We start from the raw sequence: 27,947 nt of genomic DNA, 5'->3' as shown, positions 1-27,947 counted from the left end.
AAAGTCACATCTTTTGGTGCGTTCACATGCTGATGTGAAGCTCCAACTTCTGACGTTAAAATGGCAACACCGAGACCACCCTCCTCAAAGAAGGATAATACGCTAAAACAGAAATACTAGAAAGTGTAATGAGGACACCGATCTGCACCTGGTGTAGTGAAAATAACAAACTTACTATGAAAATATCTCCAAAGTTTGATACTGATGGATAAGAAAAGTATGAGTTAGACGCATTAGTGACACACAGACAAACGGTCTTCATCAGGTCGTACAGGGACACTTCAGAATCAAATAGAACGAGTTGCAGTGAAAGGTTTTACATCTATCCTCCCATCTGACAGGTCAGTTCTTATTCCATAGTTACAAATTCTTAAGTATAACTCAGGCAACCATCCAAAGCTGTGATTTCGAATGTCACCTGTAACACAGTGGATGCTCCTCCCCCTCAGGCAGAGGCGGCAGCTCTGGCGGCGTGATGAACACTGTGTGCTCGCTCCGCTGGGACTCATCGATCTCTATCAGCCTGGTCTCCTCTGGCCTGTCGCTGTCCACCTAGAGAGAAGAACATGCAAAAATGAGTGGAGTTCTTCGGACAGTCCTACTGAGATAATTAAAGGATACACCTTAATAAATTCAACCTGGGCCTCAATTCTCCTAGCTTTTGCCATCATGAAATTTGCCTGTGTTGAAATTATTGTATACTTTTCTGTAGAGCTTTCATACTTCCATGGTGCTGAAAGTGCAGCTGTCCAGCTGCCAGAAAAGAGACAGTGTTTACAGTGCATATATTCAGCAGTGGTGCAGCTCCACAGCAAGAATATTACCACTACTACAAGAACAAATGTTAAATTAAACATTTTAACTGTATTTTACTGTAATCTAAATGTAAAACAGTGTTCAAATAATTAGGCCTAAACAGCAACAGATAAGGGACAAATGTGGAACTATCACTGAAAACAGTAGCACAAAAATTACAAGGGAAACACTGCAAGGGAGTATCCCAGATGGGAGCCTCTTGAGGTAATTGTGTTTAATATTAATATTTAAGAGTTTGCACACGGTGATTGTGGCATAGAGCAGCACTATTCACGTACTCAACATTTTTCATTACAACAGTTTTGAAAAAGCACGGGGAAGTAAACAGGAGAGACTCTTTGTCATGTACTCATGATGAACCACTACAAAGGCAAGATCTCTATACAAGGAGACAACATCGTCTGGGACAGTCTATCACCAGGGCTGACGGAGGATGACAGCAGGTGACCTACATTTCCCCACTGGGCACATTTCCTGATTTCTTGGTCTCTATCTTATCTCTCTCTGACACACACACACACGCACACACACACACACACACACACACACACACACACACACACACACACACACACACACACACACACACACACACACACACACACACACACTCAGTCACTCTCTCTCAGTCACTTTCTCTTGGTCACTCTCTCTCTCTCTCTCTCGCTCAGTCTCTCTCTCTCACATACACACACACACATTTTTGCAGTCTAAATATCTCCATCTCTTCAAGGACACACAACCAATTGCACAATTCTTCCTTAACTGCCAAGTGGACAACAAATTGGTAAATTGGTGACTCAGTTCAAAGATCAACTTACAAGTTCAGCACATATGCTATAAATCATATGTAGGTGCCACTCAAGTAAATACACTGCTGCTAAGCCCATGGTAAATCAATAGGACTTTAGCCGAAATTTTGGCCTGACCGTCACAAACATCCTACTGCGTCCTCAGCCTAAGCAAACACAAGAACAGCAATGAAAAATAAAACAAAAAACATTGCCATGTTATTTTGTTAGTTGAATGCTGTGTGTAATAACGGATTACAATCAGAGTGAATTGCGAATGCTAAGCAAGGATTCTGTTCTTGAAACTTGAAACCCAAACAGCTATTACAAAAGTATTTAAGTAACCACTGGATACCTTTTCCCAGTTGAAATTATATTAGTCTACAAAAGTGTGGTCTGTACGCACATGTGTGCAAGACAGAACAGTGATTGACTGTGTCAGACATTAGTGATTCAAAGGAGAGCAGAATGTGTCAGAAACTGAAAATCTAAAAACACAGAGAGGATTTATGGTATCTAAAGATGATCGATAGGTTACTTTTTTGGCTACTGTGCCTGCACTCCATAAATCTGCACCTGCATCTTTGGAGAGTTGAAGCAGTGTGAGACAAGTTAAAATGTTGTCAGCTGTCATAAACATTAATGAATATTTATGACTGCTATCATAGAGTGCCATTTGGTCAATTATGTCATTTTCCCTGCAAACCTGACACTGCCTGGGATGTCTCTGTCATGCCAACGAGACACCTGTCTTTGTCATGACAACTTCACATTAACCAGAGATTTGTTTTATGCGGTCACTTATGTCACTTTCAATTATTTTTTTTTGTTTGGCATGCCATGGTTGTGACAATTTTAGATTAATCAAGGCACTGCAACCTGTAATAAACATGACAAAGCAGGCATACATAAAGATATTTCGCAGTGTTGTAGTACCTGAATGCTGGTCTTGGAATACCAGACTGGAGCATTAGAGCCCAGTATGAAAACCCACTTGGAGCGTGCATATCACTCAAGAGGAGCATGAAACTACAAAGATGAGCAGCAAAGGTGCGCAGGCTTTGCTACATCTACCTGGCTCTGAATGTCCCTGTATGGATAAAATGGTGCTCTACCTGGCTTACAAAACATCTGTCAAAAACACACTGCAAAGGCACTAGCTGAAATGGGTGTGCACAATAGAAGTCTCAGCACAGAAACTTTCATTTCCACCAGTGTCATCTGGAGTAAAACCATGGATACGGCAAGCACCGTGTAGGGGAATGGGTACATAGACTTTGAATTTTTCAAGTCAGTCTTAAAGCAGGAGTTCTAAGCATTGTGGTGGATGCAAAAATAACAGTCATAATGGGATTATTATGAAATGAGAACTGCTTAATGACAGATTTTAGTGCTGTGGGAAAATAGCAATTGAAAGGATGGTAGGGAAGTGAAGTGCCTGGCTAAACGTCCATTATTTATTCTCGTTAGTTGTTTGATTGCTGATTGTAGTTGAAGTTTGATGACAATCCAGGTAAAAAGAGGATTGTTGCTTTGTGAAGAGGAAAGCCCATTTCACAAGCTTAAGGCAAAATAACTACTTTGTGCCTGATACAGCAATTTGCTAAGCACCCACAATGGCATACTGCTAGTATCAGGTAGTTTAAGTCACTGTTTTTTGTATTTGGTAAACTATTTCCCAGCTTTCCTATGTAACCTATGTGCCACACCAGTTGAGCAATGTACTTAAAATTGTTGGTTTGTTGTTGAACATCATAAGACCTCTGAAACTATATGTATGGCTAAAAAGAACTTGTAATCTGTAAGAGACGACTTCCTCCTGTCAGAGAGAGAAAACTATTAGACAAGATCAAAAAAAAAAAAAGAAAAGAAAAGAAAAGAAACTTGTTTTTTTGTCTCTTTAAGAACTTTCAGGTCACTTGGGCAAAACATGGAGGTTACCAAGGGAGAGTTTGCATGCATGCACGAGAGAGACACAGTGTTTGCTGGATGATTGTATATTAACTAGCTTACGTACATGATGCTGTAATTGTTACTTAATCGATACATGTTGGTAAGCCAAACTCCTCCCCCATATTTCTGATCAACACCATCTGCTTACCACTTGTTTAAACTGGCACCAGGATAAGTATATACAACCTCACAACTGATTACAATCATGTTTATTGTTTGTATTTACATTTTACACTGTATCTTATATCCATTTGTGCACTTACATTCTATTTGTTTCTTCCCCCTATTGAAACCCATCAGTTTTGCTGATAGAACGCCCTGATTTCCCCACAGGAATCAATAACATTTCATCTTATCTGACAGTGTATGCGACTCTGTGCAGACTGTGACTGCGTATGTGGGCCAATTCCTAGAGTGTATTTTCTCCCTGCGAGACTAGACAGACACCACAACCCAGAGAGACAGTCAGAGAATTAACATCCATTGAGCTGACGCACAGGGAGGACAAGGCGATCCTCACCTCTGGCCTGGGAAACCAGCAAGGAGCTCACGATGCTGGCCTCTAGATTCACTTTCACTCTGTCTCAATTACAGCCAGAATACACACACACACACACACACACACACACACACACACACACACACACACACACACACACACACACACACACACACACACACACACACACACACACACACACATATACACACACATACACACTATGGACAACCAAGTCTATTTCACAGAGACTGTTACAAATGTCATCTGCAAAAAACAGCGGCCTACAGACGTGACTTGGGAATCAAATACCAGTACAGCTTTTATGACTGAACACAAAAAAATGTAACCTTCAATGCACAAACACATTCTGACAGAACAACCGCAACCTGTGGACATACACGGTCAAGCCACCCCTCCAAATGCTCCCAGTGGAGCACAAAAGGCACAATGACAGCCTAACCAAGGCTCTTTATATTGTCATGCTGGTGGACTCAAGCCCAAGGGGTGTAGAGGAAGGAACTCTGGACTTTAGGTTGGTTTAGGTTAAGAAACTGCTGAGGTGCAAAAAGCCTATTCTTCCTCCAGTCATGAAAAATTGAGAAAGGAAATCTTGAGAAATTGTGCACACAGGTTTTTGGGAAAACTGCACTTTGCTATCTCTGGCCAAACCGCTGCTGCAGCAAATTAGATGTGGACATCATCTAATATTCAGAGCAGTCAAAGTAGAGATTCTGGAGGGTTAGTCATGTTTTACAGGATGGCACAAATAGAACTCACCCTTTAACTTTGAGGAATGACAAGAGAACTGGACTGCAACTATCATCAAAACTCCAAGTAAAACTGAAGGGCTGGAGAGCTTTCTGAAGACATTCTACTCATTTCTAGCAGAGGCAAACCGTTTCCTTCGCAGGCAGTTGGCACGACACCAAACTTATTGTTTGCCTTGACCCATGCACCAAATTAACAAATCCCCATATAGACACAAAATGTCACCAGGACAGGTGAACATAATCTACCAAAAATGAATACTCTTACCTTGCCTCCTTTGTCTGCACTGCGCTCTGAGTTGTAGAGCTGCTCACAAACGGAGGCAGAGAGGGAAAGAGAAAGAAAAGAAAAAGAAATTGGAAGAGGACAGGAGAGAAGTGTGTTTGGTTAAAGACAGGTGAAGGCACAGAGGAAAGGATGGAAACACTACCAACATTACTTGGCCTACACAGAGAATGAAGAGGTGACAAATAAGGAGCCACTTTAAAAGAGGGGAGATGAAAATGAGCAAAACACATCTGAAATGGCAGAGTAAAGGAAATTAGGAAGGCTTTTTGTGGAGATTTTTGTGAGATGGTCAATTCCCCTATAAATAAAAATATAAAGCCAAGCTCACTTTGTCCACACAGTCATCAAAGAAGGCCAGGCTTGCATCTTTGTCGCTGACGAAGGAGCACTCCTCAATGAAACGGATGAACATTTGGGTTTTGGTCATCAGTGAGTAGAACTTCTGGTGTGAGCGGTCACGGCTTTTTAGGAAACCTGAAAAGTTTTTAAAAATGTGATTATACAAAAGGTATGCAAGTTATCTTGCTGAAAATTTACTTCACTAAAACGAAGAAAAGAAGTTCTTCAAAGAAACCTTAAGGTGTGTGAAATTGCAGAAAAGAAAAATGTATTATCCCCAAAATGCCCCAATGTATAATGATGAATAACACAACAAGAAAACAGAATGTTATTAGTGTAATGGCCAATTTGGGATGTAACTCCACTGAGTTACAGACCACCGGTGTTGTGGGAGCAAGAGCAGGATGAATGGCCATTGGCTCACAATGTGGCGGCAGAAGCCAAGCACTGAGACGTGTCCCTGCAGAATAACACTACCCAACAGATGATGGATACTTTCCATATACTCTGAGAGCATAACTTCAGCCACTTTCAACTTGGATCCTACTTTCCAATCATACAGATGAATACTGACTGAAATCTTGTTAATTTCTTCACTGTAGAGCTATATGTGTCTTGTTGCCTTTCTGAGATGGTCCTTATATTTGAGTGAACTCTCCAGAAATCTATCCTAAAGGCATTCTGCCTAAGGATGACTACATACAAAGTAGGTGCATTATACTACTTTACACTGCAACACATGTAGAAAGGCAGCTGTAGCCAGCAGGCAAAAAGGAAACAATGGAGTGCTAAGGAAAAAAGTAGGAGAAATGCATGTATTACACAATTTTCATTCACTTTTCACTGACATGTCTCATTAGACAATGAATCAGTGTTGAAAAAGATGTTTGGGTGCATTATGGGTTGATTTGTTTTGAGCAACAATCGCTCCAATAGGACTGTATTTGTATCTGTATCTGTATGACACTTGTGCACCAAACAATAAAACATATATTAAATTGTATTACAGAAGTGCTTGACAGAAGCGGGCCTTTAACAATTCTCTAACTTGCAAAGCTGCAGAGTCTCTAACAATTTATGTTTATAATTTGTTTTCCAGGCAAGCTGAACACCCAGATGTCAGACTTTCCCACCAGTGTTGCAATAGTTATGGCTAATAAACAAAAATTGTTCAAGGGTAGAATCCCAAATCCAGTTCATCGCTAAAATCTGTCCATCAAATTGTATCCAAATCTGTGTGTTAGAAATACATCTCAAAAAGTAGCAAAGCCAGAGACAGGGTGAAACACAACCTCTTTCTAAATTAGTTGGTTAATATAACAAAAAAGTTGGCATATTATTGCAATCTTACTTTCTCAGTGAAAATGTGGGAAAAATAAAACACTTGTCCCATTCCCAAAGTCATTATGTAACAGGCCTGCAGCAGTTTCTTTAAATAAAAATCATCCACTCCCTATTTGCTGTATCATATAACTTATTTTGTACATGACCTTGACTATGGCTATCCTCCAGTGGAGCAACCATGACATCATCCCAACTCACTTTAGCTGCGATACGAGCCAGCTTCCACGGGCTATGGTCCAGAGGCTTGAGCCTCAGGGGCACTAAGCAGCTGCAGTGCTCGCTGACTAACTTTATAGGCTGTGAAAGAGGCTTGAACTTCCAACCCCAACATCCTCTCAAATCCCAGCATTTCTCCCAAAACAATTTGTGTGTTTATTTGTTTGGAGGCGGTGGTGGGCCCTTATGAAGGGTCATGTATTAAACAATACCATCTGGTTTTGAGGCAGGCCAGCTGTACAGAGGAAAGGTGCTACAAACGACAATATTAGTTTCTACATTCATAGACTCATTAGCACTAATTGTGCAATGTAACACTACAGCTGTGGTTCAAATCAGCTTCAGAACCTTGGCAAGAGACTGAATAATGATTAATAAGTGGGATGTATATTGCAAAGAAGGCAAGCAACACAAACCTTTATAGATGATATTCTAACACTGGTTTTCTATGCAAATTGTCTGGTATTCAGAGACCCAGAATACAGCTGGTTTTCTATCATACCACATAAGGTTAATTTAATTAACTTTGCAAATAATAAAAGTGGACTTGTTTGGTATGGTTTCAGAGTTATGGCTACAAACTGCCACAAGGACATTACTCCACAAACCTTGCAAATCAAAAAGCGAGCTAGCGTCTGTTGCTTTCTCAGAGGGCGCCTGGGTGATGGGTCGCAAAAAGGACCGGTAGCCCTTCAAAATGGCTGCCATGAAACGCAAAAAGGCTTCCTGGATCTCAAGCTCCAGTGTGTGGAGGCTCTTCCCACAGCTCAGCTCTGATGAATCACTCATGCTCAGCTCCAGCAGCCCATCAGGCCGGTGTTGACCTGAAGTAAGGCACAACATTAAATGGTCAAGAGTTGACACTACAATGAAAATGCCAAAATCTTTCCGAAAGTTTATTTTAAGGAAGAGGTATTAGCAGGTCAACAGGTATTAGCAGTTCAAATAAAAATTGGCGGTGAAAAATGTTGCAGCATTTGCAGTTTGATGAGGCTGTTATGATCAAAGGACATGTGTGGGAGGACATTCACCTGTGTACTGTTTTATTGCAGCCAAAACTAAATATGGACTTTCATCAGGCACAGCTACTATTACAACTGAAGTTTAGGATTATGCAATTAGGACAAATAAACACAATATTTGAGTTTCTGAAGGTCCTTGAGGGTTAGAAGTTTCAACTCTAAGCTCTGGCAGGCATATCAATATTCAGCATTCTTAGGCAGGGGCTGGGTAGATTTTCAACTTCACTGAATCAGAAAATTCAATTATTCAGTTTCTAGAGCTCAGTAAGCAGCAGGTCTCACAATATCTGCAGCGTGTGCTCCAACACATAACCAAAAGAACATTGAGAGCAACATAACGAATACAATGACAGAGAAGACAGATAATTAGGAAATTGTGCTCTGACAGGATTATAGCTGGCTTTATTCCAATCAATTATTTGAATGAATAAAACGCAGAACAAAATAGATTCTATGGAGAACATCCCACAGAGACATCAAAATAAAAATGTGCCACAGAAAGTCCAAAATCCAACAGGACAAATAATGTGTAGCACTACTGGTTCGGGTTATTCTCTAAGGACCTTTGTTAGTCACAGATGTTTTAAATTTTTCTTCTCGTTTTAATGCAGTAAGGGTAAGTAGACCACAGTGCAGTCTAAGAACAATCAGCCCAAAAAAGTCCACCGTGACAGACAATGCATAAATCCTCCTCAGACTGGATTTATACTTGTGTAAAATTCAGCTGACGATGAAAACTTTTGACATTAAAAACTCACTTGGAGAAATTAATTGAGTGTGTATTTTTTAATGGCTGCAGGACAGGTCTCTTTAGAAAATGATACATTGCATGCTGCTGTGCCAAGGAGATATGATAATCACACCATAATTTAAACATTATTTTAATCGTTTGTTGTATCTGTGCATATATGAGCTGGAGACTCACCGTCAGCTAACTGCTGGTATAGATTGCTCAGCACATTCATTAGGTTTTTACAGGCTTTCTTTGGCAGGATCTTCCATGTGAGGGCCCGCTTATCTTCATTGCTGGAAAAGCAGAAGCACACACACTAAGCTCTGGAGAGGCTGGGAGGCCAAAACCAACATGAATGGCTGTGGGGTCAGGGCAGTTCGGACCACCCTAAAGCGGTCTGGCTGATAACAAGCCAAAAATCATATAAGCCATTTCTGACCTAACCTGACACACCAGAAAACTGTATTCTCTTCATATCAAAATCAGTCTGACACTACAAAAATAACCACTTCCTTACAAGTTCCAGTAAAATAGCCTGGTCTCTAAACTTAGAACTCATGAGTTGGCAGTTATGTAGTCTGGGAAAAAGACCGCAAAGGCAAAATGGTTGATCTTTCTGGAAAGCTGGGCACACTCTGCATCTGGGCTCTGTGCACTGTAGTTGACCCCACACATAATTGTATTATACAATATCCACTGTGATGAGTCAAGAGAGCAGTGTGGAGAGATTAAGTTCTGAGAAAATTCCTCAGCAATCCTAGTGCGATCAGCATGCCTAATTAACTTCATAGCTATGGGAGAGTTTTAGCAGCGCCATAGTGCTCACTGGAAGATGGTATTTGTGTCCAAGTCCACACAGCTGACATCAGGCGGAGGGTCGTACAGATCAAAGTAGCGGGAGTCCACACCTACGATGAAAGGGCAGGGTGCACTCAACACGTCAGCAAGCGCCAGAGGGCACAGTGGGATGTATGGACAAGGCCAGTGGAATGGGAAGATCATCTGAGGATTAGGGACAGGAGGATGAGAAAGAAAAACAGAGACCGATAACTTAACTGCAGTTATTCCGTGACTGAAACCTTTTAATTTTTCTGGGTTTGTTCATCTCTAACAATCTGGTGTCTGCTACCGCTGAGAATGTACGGTTGGAATTTGACAGCATTTTATCGAATCCAAATCTTTTCAAAACTCATATTGAATCTTTTTAGGGTTAAATGTTGGAGGCAATTTCTTTGTTATTAAATAAGCACTGTTTTTTTTATTGTGCTCAGTGCAGTAACAAAATGGATTCCAGCAACTTTAAGTAACACAACAAAATTAAATATCCTGTTTAAAAAATTATACCCTTAACTGAAGGATCTATCAGTGTTTTAGCATGGAGCCTGAAGTCCAGCCCTTTATCAAGAACACTTGACTACAAATATTGCATTTCACTGTTTCTTCACTGACTTTGGTGAGGAGAAGACCATTTGATGCAATCTGTCAAGTTCGGTTTATTCAGTCAGTAAACAAAGAAATGCAAACTATTGATATGCAATCAACTGCAGACAGCACTTAAACAAAAGGAGAGTAAAAAAAGATCAAATAATATATTCATTAGGTTTGGAAATTAACAAATCCGGGTATTCTACCAACTTGGAGCCCATAATGCTCCATAATGGAAGTGACAGAGCCCAATCCTAGGAGCAACCTTTGCAAACAACTGAAAAGTGTAACTTACAGACACTAGAGCCTCGGTGACACTGGTCAGTACCGCAGGTCGTAAGGAGTGGACAAGGATCTTATGTTCTGTCACAGCAAACACTAGCAGGGTCACAGCGTTCTCTGGTCCGAGGTTCTGAAGCAGCGTAGTGAACCGACCACCGCTGTGGAATATACAAAAGCATAAAATTCAACCTAGTCTTACTAACTTGATATTGACATCATATAGGAGTTAAAATGTTTAATATCTAATGATCACACCAAGCAGTGCAATTAGTGTAACAGTGTGAGGATGAATCATTCCACAAGGTTTTGTCAAAATCGGACAGGTTGTGTCGGCATCACCTGAAAAAGCTCGAGTGCAAAAGCTCATACCTCAGTGGTAGAGGAGAAGACACTGGCTGGCTCAACATTAGGCTGTCGTGAGGGGAGAGCTGTGGAAAGTGGGAAAAACTGGAAAGTGACAAGAGACCCCCTGGCAAAAATGTCTGCACTGCATCATTTAAATACCCATCCATAATGGAGGAGCTGAACTATCCCGCAGGCAAACCAAAACACCTTCTGATCAGAACACTACTTCAGGCAAAATAATAATTACCCAAGTGCACTTTATGTAACAAACAATTACACTTGCCACCTTGGCTGCAAACAGATGCAAAAATTAGACAAGTAAACTCACCTGCACCAAGATCCGAGGCCTCTGAGAGGATGGGAAAGGAACTTTGTGCATAAAATGAGAGATGTGCCTGTGAGGAAGAAGAATTAGGGGGACATGAGGCCAAAAATAACAGCAGTGGGTGGTGGAATAATTTGTCAACGCACCCCTTTCAGAGGGGCAAGAGTTATGTGCAGCAGTAAAACATGAATAGCATGAATCTTCTTCTAGAAATCACCTGACCAAGCCGATGTCAGTATGGACGCAAACAGAAAAAAACACCCTGAAACACGGTTAAAAAACACAACTGCTGTTCATGATGCAACTTGCATTTCTAGATCCATTTTCACACTTAATCTCTCACATCACACTTAAAATTGTCAAAAGTAGACAAGATGACATAAAGTCAAGATACTACCTGCACAGTCACAATGGAGTTTGATGGCAGAAAGATGTTCAGTGATGTAAAACATTAACAGTAAATGTCAGGATTTGGTGTCAGTCCCTCAAAGAGAATGGGCTTCTCTCTAGGGATACTATTTTGCATCAACATACAACAACAATCATTGAGGGGGAAATCCATTGTAGAAGAGGCAGAGAGAACATCTCTCTTCTCACAGTAGCAGAAAATAGATCAGAATGCAATGCAGCCAGAGGGGTATGGCTCTATTTTTTACATGACCAGAATAGCACTCTTGTTCGTACTGTCACTATTACTTCTGCTCTCTACCTGAACTCACCCCTCCACCACTACTAGAAGCTGCACATGCCATCTTCATCTTAATTATGGAAATTCTTTTTGAAGCTTTGTGTGTACGTCCTACACTTCAACTTTATTCACATTAAAACAATTTAAGGGCTGTGCACCATTGCTGTAACAGTAGGAAATGTGAGTAAATGATCACTGTACTTGAGCAAAGTTACTTCTGCACTACCATGCAGTTCTATATGAAGTTACATAAGTTGAGCCTTGCCTTAAAAACAGTAGGTGAAAAGTTTGAATGAGGCATGAGGTTTCCTACAGGTGTTTAAAAATATTTATGTGCTGCATGATGCACATCTGATGTGCTGCACAGCAGTGACTTCAGAATCAGAATTAGAAATATTTTATTGATCCCTGAAGGGAAACTGGGTAACTGACTTCTGTTTATTTTGCACTAAACACAGCGTCCAAGGAAGATTTTTTTTTTCCATTTGATTTAGTAAAGATGACACTATTCAGTAGGTTCTCAAACAATAGATTTAACAATTTGATAAAAAAAAAAAACAACAACAACAACAACAACAACAACAACAAAAAAACACAACCACTACAGATTAATGCAACTTTTCAAACAGAACAAGATATACTTAATGGAATAAAGTACAAAATTGATTATTTTGTGTAGTTGTTATATGAAAGTATCATGCCTTATTAAGATAAGGCAAACAAAGTTAACTAAGAAACAGACACAGGAAAAATCAGGAGAAAAATAGACAACTCACTTCTCAATGGGCAGTGCATGTGGTCCGGAGATGGAGTAGCGGTAGAGGAATGTGAGGAACTTGCGGAAAGCATCAAAGAAGGGCCAATGGGAGAGCAGGCAGATACACTTGTTGGTGTGGACTGAGCAGGAGGAACTGGTGTTGTTGGTGGCTGCAGACGTAGCATTGGAGAAGGGTTTGTGGGGGTCGGGGGCTAGCAAGCCCAGCTGAGAGCGCTGCTTATCAGTCAGACACTCCTGTGGATAGGGCTCATAGAACTGAATGGCAGCACCATACACCTAAAAAAGAGGACATGAGGGTTATTCAGGTCATAAATTGCACCGACAATTTGTCTACTGCTAATCATTCACCCAAACATGGCTGATGAATACAACATCATCATCGCATATAGTACAGTATCATCATGACAATGAAAAGCCCAAAGTTTTCTTACAGAAAACACCACAAAATTCTAACATGCTAACAGAAATTCTATCATTTTTTGGAGCCTTCATTCTCTGTGAGGCATTCAATTAAAACTCACTGGCCATTCCGGGATCAGTAAATGAGCCTGACTTGCAGGGTGGACACAGTTGTTACTACAGTAATGACATTAATTGAGGTTTTGTTCTATTTAAATGTACCAGAGCCTTTCCAGTGAGCCAGCATCAACAAAATAAGGGACCTTGGCTCTGTTAGACCTAAATGGAAGAGAACTAACCGCCAAAATGGCTGCTGTGAAAAAGGTTTATTAATTTTGAGACATGCTGCTTTCAAGTAAAGTACTGAACGGATGGACAGACAGACAGACTGGCATGGCCATCCTTAGGCCCTACATGCAAGCAGGGTAAAGATAAGACCACTAATAACTGGATTTAAGACAGTACAACAATACTTTTGAGACCTTAAATTTTCAAGACTTTACAAATTATATGGATCCAGGGGTACCCTATGGATGATCTTATCCTCTCACTGTATCAATAAATCAATCAATAAATTATCTATCTAATCTTGCTGTCTAGCTAATCTATGTGTACTCATAAAAACAGGCTGAAAAAGTACTGATTAAAGTCCACATCAATGCCTACCATGTTTTCCCAAAAAATTTAATAAATCATCCTGTATGACACTCTCCAATATATGAAAACCTCAATAAGCACAATTTTTTTCTGGTGCTGATGCTGCGCACTGCCACTGAACTTGTACTGATCATCAATAACTTAAGTACTGACAACGGCCAAATAAACACCAATTAGCAAGTGGGAATCAACATTAGACTGACAAGATCCCTTCCTCTGCTTCCTAGAAATGAGAGACATTCCCATTCGCACAAAGATCAAAGCAAACTGGCTTATCTGCTGGCTGGCTAACCAGGCTAAATGGGTCATTTTCAAACATTTGTCTTCCCATGAGGGCTTGATGTAGTACCACATGTCTTTGTTTGCAATGAGCAGACGCCGGGCACGTGTGTGTGTGTGTTAGTGTGTTGTGCATAAATATGAGTCCTGTCAAAGACCAGAATAATTCTATTCTGCAGACACATGAAACATAAAAATCTGCCCTGATTGAGCTGGTTCTCATTTTTTCAAGGGGCTAGGTTAGCATTAAAACCTTAATTTAGAATGAACATTACAATTAGGATCAGATCAAGGTAAGGTAAGGCCTAAAGGTTCATCATGCTTTTTGGAGGGTTAAGGTTAAAGAGATAAAGGTAGTCTATAGACCTCCTTCAGGTATACACTGGTGAATACAATGATGTACATGCACATATGGGTCAACAGGTGATGCCTCAGTTTAACAGGGAGTCAGGCTTGGTGCTAGAGACCTGCTGAGTCTCCCTCTGACCTTGGCCTGGAAAACACAAGTCAGCTTACTGAACACACACACACACACACACACACACACACACACACACACACACACACACACACACACACACACACACACACACACACACACACACACACACACACACACACACACACACTGCTCTCAGCAAAATATCTGCCTACATGTGCTATGGCCCTTCTGAACTTGTGTGCAAATACACACACACACACACACACACACACACACACACACACACACACACACACACACACACACACACAGGCACACACCAGCAGGCACAAACAGACAGGAATCAGCAGAAGCAGACATGGAGGGTTTGGCACAGCAAGTGTTCCTGACCCCTATCTGGCTCTCAGCATAGCCACTGCTATCTAAACATCAGTAGGCTTTCAATGTTATTTGTCTTCAGTCACAACTGTGTTTCACCACATAATTCACTAATATGCGTAAACATGGACCTTATCCCTCTGCACAGTTTTTCAAACCCACAGATGAGTGTACAGACAGTGAAACCAAAAATGTGTTGTGGTGGCTGACAAGCCATGTAAAGAATGACACTCAATCATTTTTTTTTTTTTTTTACTAAGATAAAAATTTGTTTCAGCTGTCACCCAAAGCTGGGGATACACTAGAGGATAACCTGAGGATCACACAGGCCCGGTGGTCAGCAAAATTCGATGGCAGTGTGAGAGGTTTACAGTTTCAATCTTAAAGTGCCCATGAAATGAAGTCATATCACTCCTACTTCCTGGAAAACAGAATATTTTTTAATGGTAACCAGCACTAGTGGGCATAATTAAAATATTCAACCAATAAAACCTTTAGAAATTTTTGAACAATCTCACTCTATCCACCCATCCCTTTAAATAAAATTGTGTTTCTTTCCCTAATTAATATTCTATTAGATTATTCTATCCCTGTATTATGTCCCTCTCCGATATCCTGCTTCAACAGGAAATACTTACAATCAAGAAAGTAAGAGTGCCATTTAATGGGGGCTTTAACCACACCAATCAGCTGGCAAATGGTTCTAAGCTGCTGCCATCGCATCAAACATGGTTGAAAATTTCAACCTTACCTCTAGACAGGTCCTGAAGAGTTTCTGCATGTGTGTTTATTAATCCTTATCATTTAATAGCCTGAGCAGTAAGTATGTAATACCTGTCTTGTCTGATGTGAGCACTTTTAAAACTGAGCGATAAAAAAAAATCAGTTTTGTGTGTGGTGCAATGCGGCTTGGATTTTAAAAGTCAAAGTGTGTTCCCAGCCTCAGAAAAACAGAAGAGCCGCCTAACAGTACACTTTGAGGTTAGAGCTGTCACAGGTTATGAGGTGGGAGAGGTGAGAGCTTATACTTTACATAATTCACTGTCTCAGCCAGCCTCCCCCCAAAAGCTCCTTAACAAAAACTGTATTTTGTATGTATGTGTTCAAGAGAGAGAGGCAGAGAGAGAGCGAGAGCAAGAGTGAGAGAGAGAGAGAGAGAGAATGTACACATGCATTGTTTCTTCCGCCTTGTATCTGTCAGCTTTTCAAAAGCCAAGACAGACAGCCTTGTTTTAACTTAATAGCAATGATTTTTTGACTTTATCCAATAGGTACTGAAAGGGATTCATCACCCCAAGAGGTCAAAAAATGTTCCCAACTCACAGAGAATCCCTGAGACTCTTTAACTGAAGTGAAAACACAAAAATCATCAAATTTATAGTTAGGTTTTCACCTGACAACAGCAATATGCACGCCTGACCCACTTTCCATTCTGGCATGCACAGCACTGTGGTTTTCTTGTGCCCCATTGTATTATATGGGTCGGTGGCGATGTCAGCTGTTTAGATGGCGGTAACAGCCTGCTCATATGGTTTAACAGTCACTTGCTGCTTTTTGTGTTTGATGCTGCTACTGAGATGTTTTGTTGTCTCTGAACATTGTGAGAGAGAGAGAGAGAGAGAGAGAGAGGTGAAGAGAGGGGAAAGAGAGAGAGAATATATCCATTCATCCATCTTACCTTCTCTCCGGAGGCTCCAGTCAGGACAAAGGTGGAGAATACAGGGAGAGAGTATTTTGTCTGAGCGGGCCAGCACTCGATGGTGGCACCCATGGGTAAGCAGAAGAGCGGGACAGACTCCGGCAGAGGGAATGACTCATAGTCTTCCTCTGGATATCTGCTGAACAAACCTGGAGAAAATAAATAACAGAATGAGAACTCAATTCAAGGAGTTGCAAAGTGCAAAGTCTCCCCTGTGATTACCAATTAAGAGCAGATGTAGATACAAAGCCAGCCCTCCACTAAGTTCACAATGAAGCAAGGCAAGTTCAATTTATCATAATCACAATGAAAATGTAAGGCGTTATTTAATCAACGTTGGGCTAGAAACGCCTGGCTTTGTAATAAGCAATCACTGGTGAGTAATTAGGTGTTTGGGTAATTAGTCACTGTCAATGGATGCAAATGAGACAGAGTTAAGTAATGATTTTATATTGTACACTTGCTTAACTATGTGCTACATTTGGCTTTGACTGGAGCTTTGTATTATTCAAGCTTCAGATTCAGAAACAAAACAGAAAAACAGCAACCAAAACATCAACAAAACATCCACTACAGTTTTCCCCAAAATGTTTTTGTAAAGTAAAAGAAAGAAAAGTCAACATTTATCTTGTGACATATTTTCAGACCAATACAGTACATAACATGGCTCAACAAGGACCTTTTTGTCATATGAATTTTATATTAAAAGAATGAATGCAAGAGGGACACAGTTGAACCCACCCAATGTCAGTGGGCAAAGAATTCAATAAAACCAAAGTTGAAAAATGCTTTAGCGGTGACAGTAAATGGATATTTAGCATGCGTCTGGTCATTGCTTAGGCCTACTTAACTGATCTACTCAGCTAGATACATCTGCGGTCTGTCAGGCTCACCACAACAAACAAGATGTCACTGATTGATTATACCGCTGAGCAGCAAAAATGATAAAAATACAGGTGAGTATCTCAATATTTTTCAGAATACTATATCAATTCTGCATAAATTCATCATTTATGCACTTCTGTCATATGTTTTTTACGCCATCTATATTTTAGTGCACTGTGTAAGAATGGCAAAGTAAGAATGGAAATTTGGAATTACTAGTTTTGAGTCAATTTTTTTCACCCAGTTTAGCATATTGTATGCTATATATTTTATTAGTCTAACCAGGTGTCATGAAGTAGTTTGTATTTTAAACTCCACATATACATTTTCAGTTAATTCTGTAGAGTACTGCGATATACGGTGCCACAATAGTATTGTGGCTCATGTACATGGACATGTACATGATACATGTTGTATCGTGAGGTCCTTGGCCAACCCTATTTGCTAATGGCCCTTTTCCATTAGTATCTACTTGGCTCGACTCGGCTCGACTCGGCTCGACTCTACTCGCCTCGACACGGTTTAGGTGGTTTTCCATTACAGTTGAGTAGCACCTCGCCGTGGGTGGAGTCGTCATAGCAAGGCGCGCACCGTCCAGCTCCCTCTGGATTCTTTGGGCCGCCACCAAGCTCAGAAAAGTCTCCACGTCTTTATTTGACCGCGGTAGCGGTGTGCTTGCCATTTTCCGACTTTGACAACTTCACTGACAATCAATGTGCACGGCCGCTGTTGCCGTTTTTTTTTTTTTTTTTTTTTTTTTTAAATGTCGGGTTTTGTTTTCGTGCAGGAGTCGCTCTCGTCACTCCCTGTCCAATCAGTTGCCTGCACGGCGTTAACGTCACATTTTCAGCTCGACTCAGCTCGACTCAGCTCGCTTGGAACCCCGGCTGAGTAGGTGCTAAATGGGACCTGCTAGCAGGTACTACCACCTAATGGAAAAGCTCTTAAACCGAGTAGAGTCGAGCCGAGTCGAGCTGAGTAGGTACTAGTGGAAAAGGGGCATATGTGTCCTAATGGGTTAACTCTCCTGTTATGTTCACATTTTTGAACATCTTTTATGTTTGGGGTCAATTTGACCCCTGCAGTTTAAACTTCCACAAAATTATTATAACTAAAATTGTTATCAAAGTTTATGTGTCAAGTACTTTATGTTTCTTTGTTGATTACCTAAAAAACCCTTTAAATAAAACATAACTCCCCCCCAACCCCACTTATACATCCAGTATTCCTATTATGCGACAATGGAAAAATATTCAAATCACTATAAAATCTCACTGATTGATCTAAAATTGGAAAGAAATATTAATTTTTGGTGTTTTAATGGCTTTATATTATTTCTAAGTAACAATTTTTGATTTATAACCAATGCGTTACAAAGTGTGTACAGGACATTGAAAACATATCATCATGTAAATTTCATCTTTACCCGGTAGTGCCCATTACATTAGGAACACTCATTAAATATGAAGCAAAAAAAAAATGATGTTAATCATTTATTTAGAGATGTTAAACAATGGCCTGGGTCAAATTGACCCTGAACATAATAGGAGGGTTAAGGTTAATGCCAAATTTATCAAAATGAACAACTGAACTAACAAGTGGAAACTGGCTGGCTGCTCCTCCTACTGCTGCAGTGACAATGGAAGTGCCGTTAGCTGAAATAGGATCACCATCGCATCTCTGGCTGGAAGCCTGAATGGATTAGTCCACCTGAATATAGCAGCTGGCTATACAAAATGGAACATATTGAGCTCAACAAGAAACCAATAGTAATGAAAGTTAAGCCCTACGAGTTTTAATTCATGATAATTGTTCATGCAGGACCCACAGGGGTCTGTCTCTATACTACAAAGGGTGTAACTCTGAGAGATCCTTTATTGTGATCCTTATCAGTAATTACAGGCAGGAGCACCACTGCTCCTGCCTCACCGAACTACTTTTTCTGGGAGAAACCTTTAAACTAAAGTAAACTGCTACTGAAGGAACAAATGAAGCATCACCGTGCCATGATGGCTTGGTCAGCACATACATCTAACACTGATTAACTGCCTTGCGCCACTATAATTCACATTTTTCCACATGTTTAACAGCTAATGTCCAGATTTACAATAGTGTACACACTGGGAAATGTGTATATTTATCATGGCATTTATACAGGAGCCCAGTGCATCCACCAACACAACCAAGTTAGCTTGTTCAGTTCTAGGTCAAAGTGTCCTATCTGTCTATAAATAAAGATGGATGAGGCCAAACAGGTCTGTTTCCAAAACTCAAAGCTTGATGTGTGCTGGGTTTTTCTGGCCTAAAAAGAGAAAGTTCCTATCTCTGAGCTGACTCACCCAAAGCATTACTGAGAACAAGATAGGATCGCTCTGTTCACAGTCTGCTGCATATTCAAGACATGTACAACAAAACATCAGCCAGCCAATCTGAGGCTGGGCCAAAAGACACTCATACTGAGCAAACATATTGAGTGTTATCAGAAAATGAGGATGTAAGTTTGTCAGAGATTTGCTTCTGTCAGTGTTTTTGCAATGAAATGTCAGATGGATTTAATTTACAGTAAGCCTCACATTACCATTAACTACAAAGCAACGCTTTAAGTCCTTTAAAAGAGGAGAATAGTAGTGTGCACAAGCTTATCTAACGACTCAGTGTCTGACACATCAACATGTTTCAACAAGTCTAAACCTGCTGGCACAGTGCAAGCAGAGGGTCTTCACACACCCAATAAATTCTGCAGCAGATCCTCTTTGCTAAAGATATTTCTGTAATAGCATCATGTTGCCACAGGCAAAAACAAGTAATAAGACCAATGCAAAACAAAACAGACAAACAAACAAAAAAAAAAAAACAGCAGATCAAAATGAATTGTAATTCATTCTTGTTAAAAACCAATTTGTTGATAGAACCACGACTGTATAAAATTAAACACTTAAAATGATTCTTTTTACAACAACACAAAGCTAGATATTTGGAAAATCATGGGAAAGGAGAGAGGGCATTCACACACTACACATAGTTATTTGGTATCTCATATTACTAGGAACAGGATATACACATCAGTATTTGGATCAGTGTGCTCATAGCCAGGGGATTAGGAAGGCTTACCTGCTTTGTAGGCTATTGTGTTGGTTTTGGCCACAGACTTCTTATAACACAGGTAGACAGAGGAACCCCACTACAAACGGAAGCAAAATGTTAAACAGTGGATGAATCATGCAGACACACCCTAGGCCAATCACTGAAAAGATGCATTATCCCTCCAAGTTTCTTCAAAATCATAACACTGTTGTAATTATGGTCTTTCAAACCTTTATTTCATTTATTTCAAATCCCATTTAGCTCAATCAGTGAAATTTTTAAAATGCTGGAAGACGGTGCAATGATGCATAATTCCTCCCATTTTCGAGAGACACATCCAAACTGATACCCAATTTTATTGTCCAAGACCCATTTTGTATTCCATGGGCCAAAAGTCTGTAGATTCCTATCAGTCTCTGGATCTCCCTGTTCCTTCTAAGACACATGTGCTGGCACACAAGTGCATACACACATACACACAGTCAAAGGCCTCTCAGGGAGATCATCTCTTGTCACAAATGACAAAATCAGACCAAACTGACACATCAAGGACTTTTTCAGGACATTTGTCTAATGTCTGTATGTGTCTCTCTCACCTGGAGAGGATAAAAAACATGGGAGTGGACTGAGGAATTTTACTATAACACAAACACCAGCTGAAGAGGAAAACAGATGCAGGAGCACAGGGTGTAAAGGTTGAGGGCCTCTGAGGCTCTCATTGAAGATGTAAACAGCACACAGACACACACAGACACACACAGACACACAGACACACAGACACACAGACACACAGACACACACACACACACACACACACACACACACACACACACACACACACACACACACACACACAAAGGAGAGAGAGAGTTAAAAAGCATCCTGAGGCAATGCAGGACATTTTTGGACAGCTTTCCATTAATTGGATGCACAAGCCAGTTTGAGCATCTCACCCAAGGGCTAAAATCTCTCTCTCAGCTTTTGAAAAAAAGCACAGCTGACTCAAAATGAGAATAGGAAAGGCAAGTGCAATCCTATTTTAGCCCAGGATTATATACCTAACCGTGCCTCACTCCCCATTTTGCTCACCTCCATTGTACATTTGAGTACAAACAACAAAGGCTATACTCAGGTCCACTTTGACAATCTTAACAATAAATGTGTAAATGGAGGTTACCAGTGTACAAGGCATGGGAAATTCACCAAACACAACTATATGATGTCAAAGTTTTATTCAAATTCTTCAGCTGATCAAAGTATGTAAGTAAGTACCACAGCAAAATGAGCCTAAATGCCTTCCATTACAATAAAAAAGAGTTCTGGGAGTTTCTATCACAAACTTAAAAGTTTCTTACAAGAAACAACATGGAGATGGACTTAATGGAATTCGGGCATTGGAGTTGTGTTAAAGCCTATAGACTTTTGATTAAAGAATACCTTGACATTTTGAATTTCACACAGGGCTCCACTGAAAAAATAAAACTTGCTAAAATTCAAAAGGTCATAGTATGTCTTCAATTTAAAAGAAACAAAAAAAAAACAAAAAAAAAAAACATAAGTACATAGTATCAATCTGTGATGTTCAGTGCATTCCAGGATTTATTCAAGGATTAAGCATTGTCATTTACTTTTTTGGTGTAACAACATTCCTGTAAGCTGCCTCATCTACCTTTACCTCAATTAGTGAAGTGATGTTTCCCAGAGTGCCTTTCAACAGCCTGCAGAGAAGGCGTGTGAACTTGTGGCTTTCAGTCAAAGCTGGCACATGGGAAAGTACACATAGCTAGCTAGCCAAATAGTTCATGAACACTGGGATGTTTCTATGATCATGATTGTGTCATTCGCTCAGAACACAAACTACATATCTTGTGGCTGTGTTGCATTCTGGGCTATTTTTTGCTGCTGTTGGTGGAGAAATTGGTCTCTCTACCACTTACTCAAATGGATGTCTTCCCGTATGTTTGTTGAATTTTCTGCTATCAACCTCCATTGTTGCTGTGCCGGAAATATGTCAATGTGCTGTCACATTATTTAGAGTTGGCCAGTTATCCACAGGAATAAGAACAATACTCAAACAATAAAAGGGGTACAGAAAATGCATCATCAGTATTTGTTTTTAAGTGTTAAAGCGTTTTAGGGTGGATTTTGCCTTTCAATATTTCTCACTGTTTAACATCTACAGGTGAAAAGGAGATATATGAAAGCTGGATAAAAACACAGTTTACAGCTCTACAACACTATACCCACAATCGCCCCATCAACCCAGTCGCTCACATGCTTTCAGTCTAGTACTGATTCTCACCATGCTGCTGTTGAGATTTTTCTCCACCTTGCAGAACGTGTGGGGGGGCGTCTCTCCCTTGCCTGGGATGATGATGCAGATGTCAGTGACGGCCAGGGCAGCGTGGGGCTGACTCTCGGGGGCCCGGCGGTAGGTGATGTAGATGCGCTGAGAGGAGGTGCTGCTAATGTTGGCTGGACGACCGCAGGGCGTGGTTTGGATGAGGTGACAGCCTTGCTTCAGCCGCTCCTTCCACTCATAGAGCACCCTGGGAGAGAGGCCAGAGCAGTGAGCCAATCACATACCATATGTATTTATTAGTGTGATTGCAATGCAGAAATAGAGGGTGATTGTAGAGATAATATGTATAGAGAAAGCAACAGATATGCTTCTAGGGAATCAATATGCACTATGCAGTCATCATCTGATGCAAGGTGTAACTGTATGTAGGGCAACGCATGACAGCAACGTTTATGATTGGTCAGCTGGAAGACTTTCTGCTGTCTGTGTGTTTTATGAGTTGATCTCCACAGAGAGAAGAGAACATGATGCCGGTTGTCCTCTTCTTTCAAAAGGCTGGAACTGAGGAGGTTTGCAAATACATCACTTTGGGCACCACTGATGTGTCCAAGAGTGAATTCTGTTTCAGAGAATATTAACATAATTCCTTCTGTTGTTATCTCTGCTTCTTTAGCAGGGAATTAATAAAATCTCAACTCTGCTGCCTGGCAATTCAGCAATCGGCTCAGTGAGCACACAGACTGTCCAGTTTATTAAGAAACAAATGTTGTTTTTTTCCAAATACCTCTCTGCCTGTTCTCTCTCCACTGCCAGTGTCAGAGTCTCACAAGTGAAATGGTGATGTACAGCTCCCCACTTCCCAGTGAGGCAAGAACAAATAAACAAAAAAGAGCACATCCTGATAAAACAGGCCATGGAATCATGCTACCTACAGCTTTATCCTGACAGGAAAATCTGACAAGGTAATTTAAACTGTGTTTTGTTGTTTCTGATGACAAAATTTTAACTATCAGACTGATTGTAGGCAGCACGCACTTCAAGATTTTTGTTTTATATGCAGGTGCATAGCACCTACATACACAACTACATACATTCCTACATAAACTGTAGTTTAAACAATCAAAATTTGCTTTAGATGGCAGCAGTTTCTGATAACATGCTGTAACTGTGATTTGCATTACCTCTGGTAGGATAACTCCGGTATAATTACCATGCATAAATCCTATACAGCAAATGATTTCATTTTGCCATACTTGAAATGCTCTAACTAATGGGAAGGCTCACAGAAGCACTGGATTATCAACACTAATAAATTTACCTGGACACTGATAGCAAAACAGCCATTTCCACAGTGACTACCTCGTGGTTCAATATTTATTACATTAGTACACGACTCTTACATAATGGAGTGAACAGAGTGTGTGTTAGCTCAACCCCAACCTCAAAAAACACTTAGGATCCTCATATATACACACAGTTCACTGCTAGCTACAACATGCTGGTAGTAACTCACACCAGAATCACAAAAAAGGTGCAATGGTGCACGCGCATATATACACACACCCACACACACACCACTTAGATGACAAGTATTCAGCAGTACACAACAGTGGAAGTGATTGTAAACGCCCCCAACTATGCCTCCATCATGTACTTATCCTCCATTACTTTTTCAAGTGTTGTGAAGTTAAACTCAACAGGCATTTTGTGGCATTTTCTGAATTTTGAAAAGAGAAATGAATTTGAAGTGGACAACTTTAAGATTTTTTTTTTTGCCTGTAGGCCTATCTTTGGTGCCAAGTGCGCACTACTGAGGTGTTGCACTATGCTTCCTAAAGATCATTTGTTTGGATCACCCCACTGTCGTGTGAAAGTAACTTTTCAATCCTTCCCCAGCAAATGGCTCAATTGACTCAGGAGCAATCAACTGATAGACCTCTTTCTGCTTAGAGAGGACTTCAGATTCTCAGTTTTAGTTTGCCATCCCTTCAAAAAAATGTTAGAACATTAATAAAAAAAGGCATTTTTGTAAATTCATTGTTATATTAATAAAGTACAACAGCTGTTAGAATAACAAGCTAATTGAAAAAAAAATCAGTTGAAAAAATCAGTTCTGGTGGCTCATGATGGCGCAACACCTAACTAAGACACTTACTTTTGGTTTTTCCTTTAATTTGTCACCCCTCAACATCCATAAACACACATATGCATGCATTCAGACACACACACACCTCTGCTTCTGCCAGTGTCAGGAAAGTAGAGCCCTTCTGAGCTATCAGCAGACAAAGGCTGCTGAGGCTGTGTGAGCAAAGCCTCTGTGTAAGTGCCTGATAAGCACTGCAGTCTGCAGTGTCAGAGGCCAGTGTTAGTGCCCTTAGTATTGTCATCACCTGCCTTTCAACCGGAGGTGTGAGTAAACTGACCAAAAGTCTTCCTCCAGTTCATTTTCTTCAGCTCAAAAGATGCTGGAGGCTGTATTCTCACTAAGACACCAAGAAGTGAACTCTCATGCCTTCTACACTCTGGAAAACAGAATATTTTTAGTCATGACCTCATGCTGCCCCAGTAGATGTAAAAAAATTAAATAAACAAAAGTTTCACAACCTTCCAATCAGTTGCATTTTGAAATTCTGGATACCAGTATAAAAATCCATTATTCCCTAAAGGTTAATCAAATTTGATGCAGAGGTGTCCAAGATATTTGGCCTCATTCACAAACAGTGGGCACACACATATTTGTGCTTTAACAATTTGAATCAATCTTTTATGCAATCGACTTGATTTTGCTTTTACTCTAATACTCACTAAAATTTTATTCATACTCACTAAAATTAAATAGCCAAACACTGTCCAATCTAAACAGAATATTGGAACCACAATTACTTGGAAAATGATCATGCCTAAATATACAACATTTAAATTATGTTAATTGGCAAATTAGACAAAATTTATTTAATAATAATAAAACTGAAAATACTCTCATCCATAGAACATTATCATATAGATAATTAAATTATTCATATTAAAATTGTCCCATTACCACTTTTATACTGTACACCCACTGATCAGCCACTCCAACAAACTTCTAGTGCCATTAGTTGGTTTGTCTGTGGAATGTGCAACTGGTTTGCAATCGCTTGTTCTCAAAATATCATGGGTTGTTGTGGGTAATGAATCACAGAAATGGAATTGAGTTGAACTAGCTTTGTGAAGGGGATTCTACAGTTGCTAATGGGCCACCTGGTAGCCATATCTGGGGAACCAATTGAATTACTTTATTAACACTTACATCGTGACAAAACAAACATTATAATTATTGAGGATGCAAGATATCTACACAGAAGGTATTTGAACCAAGACACAAACTATTTAATTTTGACCATAAGATGTCTGAGATCTTTCCCCAGTGTAAATATATCTAATATCCACTTGTGATTGGCACTTGAGCACTATTTATTGAGAGTTGGAAAGTCATCATTATGGTAACAAACTGTGTTTCTCACATATTTGTTTTGTTATTTAAATCAGCACAAAATAAGGCTGAATAAGACTGCTGCTTCTGCTAAAAAAAACATCAAGATGACAGCAATGCTTCGGTACTCACCCCAGGTCAGTGAGCGGTGGCTTGTCACGACCTCGCCTGTAACACAAGAAGATCTGGGGTGCCATGAGGCCGCCATTGTTCAGATCTGCTGACAGGCCGGTGGGAGTGGTCTCAATACAGGTGAATCCTGGTGGCACCTCTTCACCCAGCGAGCGGATCACCACGGCAACGTCAGTGATGGGCGCCTTGGGTTTAGCCGTCTTGTGGCAGATGTCATCAAAGTGGATCTCCTGGTCCAGTGGCATGGAAGGATCCGTCAGACCAGCCACCACAAAGTAGTCGGCTACGCGAGGGCCTTTGTCCTCCATCATCTCCCATCCCCACCGACTGCCTACACAGTGACCGAGGGAAAGAGGAAGAGAGAGAGGGAGATTAATTTTCGTCGTGGCTGCAGGTCCAGGAAATTCTTGTGTCCTTGCTTAGGCAATAAAATACAAAATCTGACAGTCATAAATCTTGCAGACATGAGGCCAAAAGAGAGGCAAATAAAAAGAGTAAGGTGAATATGTGACAAAAGAAGGGGCTACATATGGGTGCCAGGCAGTCATATTTCTACAATTTAAAAATAGCTGATGGTCTTGTCCAGAGTGACTCGACTTCAAGTGAAAAGCAAAGGGTTTAGTATGCTTTCTCAAGGATCCTTTAACAAGACACATAGCTTTTAAAAAGACAGAGCACTGGTCAGATTTGAGCCTGGGACTTTCTGGTTATTGAACAATCTCTAATTCTGTAATAAAGTACTATTATACAGTACAAGTAAAGCTGTATTGCCTAGGTGGGTCTAACATTTACAATTTAAGAGTGTGGTGACACTCTTCCAATTGCAGGTTATGCCATATATTAAAAAAAAATATTGTGATTTACTTGTAATATCATAGACTCAAGTAAGGTGGATGACAAAAGCCATCTATTGTAAGAGGTACATGTCCTGACTCCGTAACAAAACACATTCACTGAGGAAGCAGAGACAAAAGGTATAGCAATGTGAATGGGTAAAGCACTGACAAAAACAAAACAAAACAAAACAAAAAAAACAAAACAAACAAAAAAAAAAAACAGAAAAAACATGTAACCCAGATATCAACTTCAATAGGAAAGATACCAAAACAACACATATTCTCTGGGGGAAAAAATGATAATTTGTTACCTTTAATGCAGAAACTGCCTGATTATCTTTAACATTCTAATACCTGCACAGATATAGAATTAAAAGCTGTTTTGAGTGAATGTGAATGTTTTTCTGCCTCTACATCACAGCAAAAAAGATCAGTGAAAGTTCAGTGTTCATTCTCAGTTAAGTTTCTCCACTGTGTACTGTAGCCTTCAAGCAAAAAAAAAAAGTCAAAATGCACTTGGAAAACAGTACTCAAATGTTATTGCTGTAATCTTGAATTGTAAAAGATTCTACAAACAGATTCACTGCCATTTGGAGACAGCCAGTGTGATTTTAATTAATCCAAAACTGGACTGGACAGCTGATTGCTGACTGTACTCTGATCATGTTAGACTTTGTTTGTTTGTCTGCTGCAGTTACCATCTGACACAAAACTATTAAAGAGTGTTTGGACTAAGGACAAAACTGAGAATGGTGCTAGAATGAATT

General features: G+C 40.2%; 1 protein-coding gene across 4 annotated transcripts in view; it reads right to left on the bottom strand.

Moving 5' to 3' along the window:
• The window catches only part of LOC115379445 (C-myc promoter-binding protein-like), a 75,935-nt gene that overhangs the window by 32,970 nt on the left and 15,018 nt on the right, over positions 1 to 27,947 (bottom strand). For 2 of the 4 annotated variants that reach the window (XM_030080127.1, XM_030080134.1), the window contains exons 2-15: positions 26,345 to 26,675; positions 22,741 to 22,987; positions 20,466 to 20,535; positions 16,449 to 16,618; positions 12,614 to 12,891; positions 11,153 to 11,219; positions 10,849 to 10,907; positions 10,493 to 10,637; positions 9,599 to 9,774; positions 8,965 to 9,065; positions 7,626 to 7,841; positions 5,447 to 5,592; positions 5,098 to 5,136; positions 419 to 552 (exon numbers count right to left, since the gene is read on the bottom strand). In XM_030080127.1, the coding sequence (XP_029935987.1) occupies positions 419 to 552; positions 5,098 to 5,136; positions 5,447 to 5,592; positions 7,626 to 7,841; positions 8,965 to 9,065; positions 9,599 to 9,774; positions 10,493 to 10,637; positions 10,849 to 10,907; positions 11,153 to 11,219; positions 12,614 to 12,891; positions 16,449 to 16,618; positions 20,466 to 20,535; positions 22,741 to 22,987; positions 26,345 to 26,655 (2,159 nt within the window). In that variant the 5' untranslated portion in view covers positions 26,656 to 26,675. Of the gene's footprint in view, positions 1 to 418; positions 553 to 5,097; positions 5,137 to 5,446; positions 5,593 to 7,625; positions 7,842 to 8,964; positions 9,066 to 9,598; positions 9,775 to 10,492; positions 10,638 to 10,848; positions 10,908 to 11,152; positions 11,220 to 12,613; positions 12,892 to 16,448; positions 16,619 to 20,465; positions 20,536 to 22,740; positions 22,988 to 26,344; positions 26,676 to 27,947 lie in introns of those variants that run through there. The other 2 variants (XM_030080154.1, XM_030080145.1) reach the window with 2 other exon arrangements.

This window comes from Myripristis murdjan, chromosome 3 (assembly GCF_902150065.1).
Source record: "Myripristis murdjan chromosome 3, fMyrMur1.1, whole genome shotgun sequence".
NCBI classification, from domain to species: Eukaryota; Metazoa; Chordata; class Actinopteri; order Holocentriformes; family Holocentridae; genus Myripristis; species Myripristis murdjan.
The sequence above is the reverse complement of the archived record's forward strand: the minus strand, read 5'-3'. Positions and strand labels throughout refer to the sequence as shown.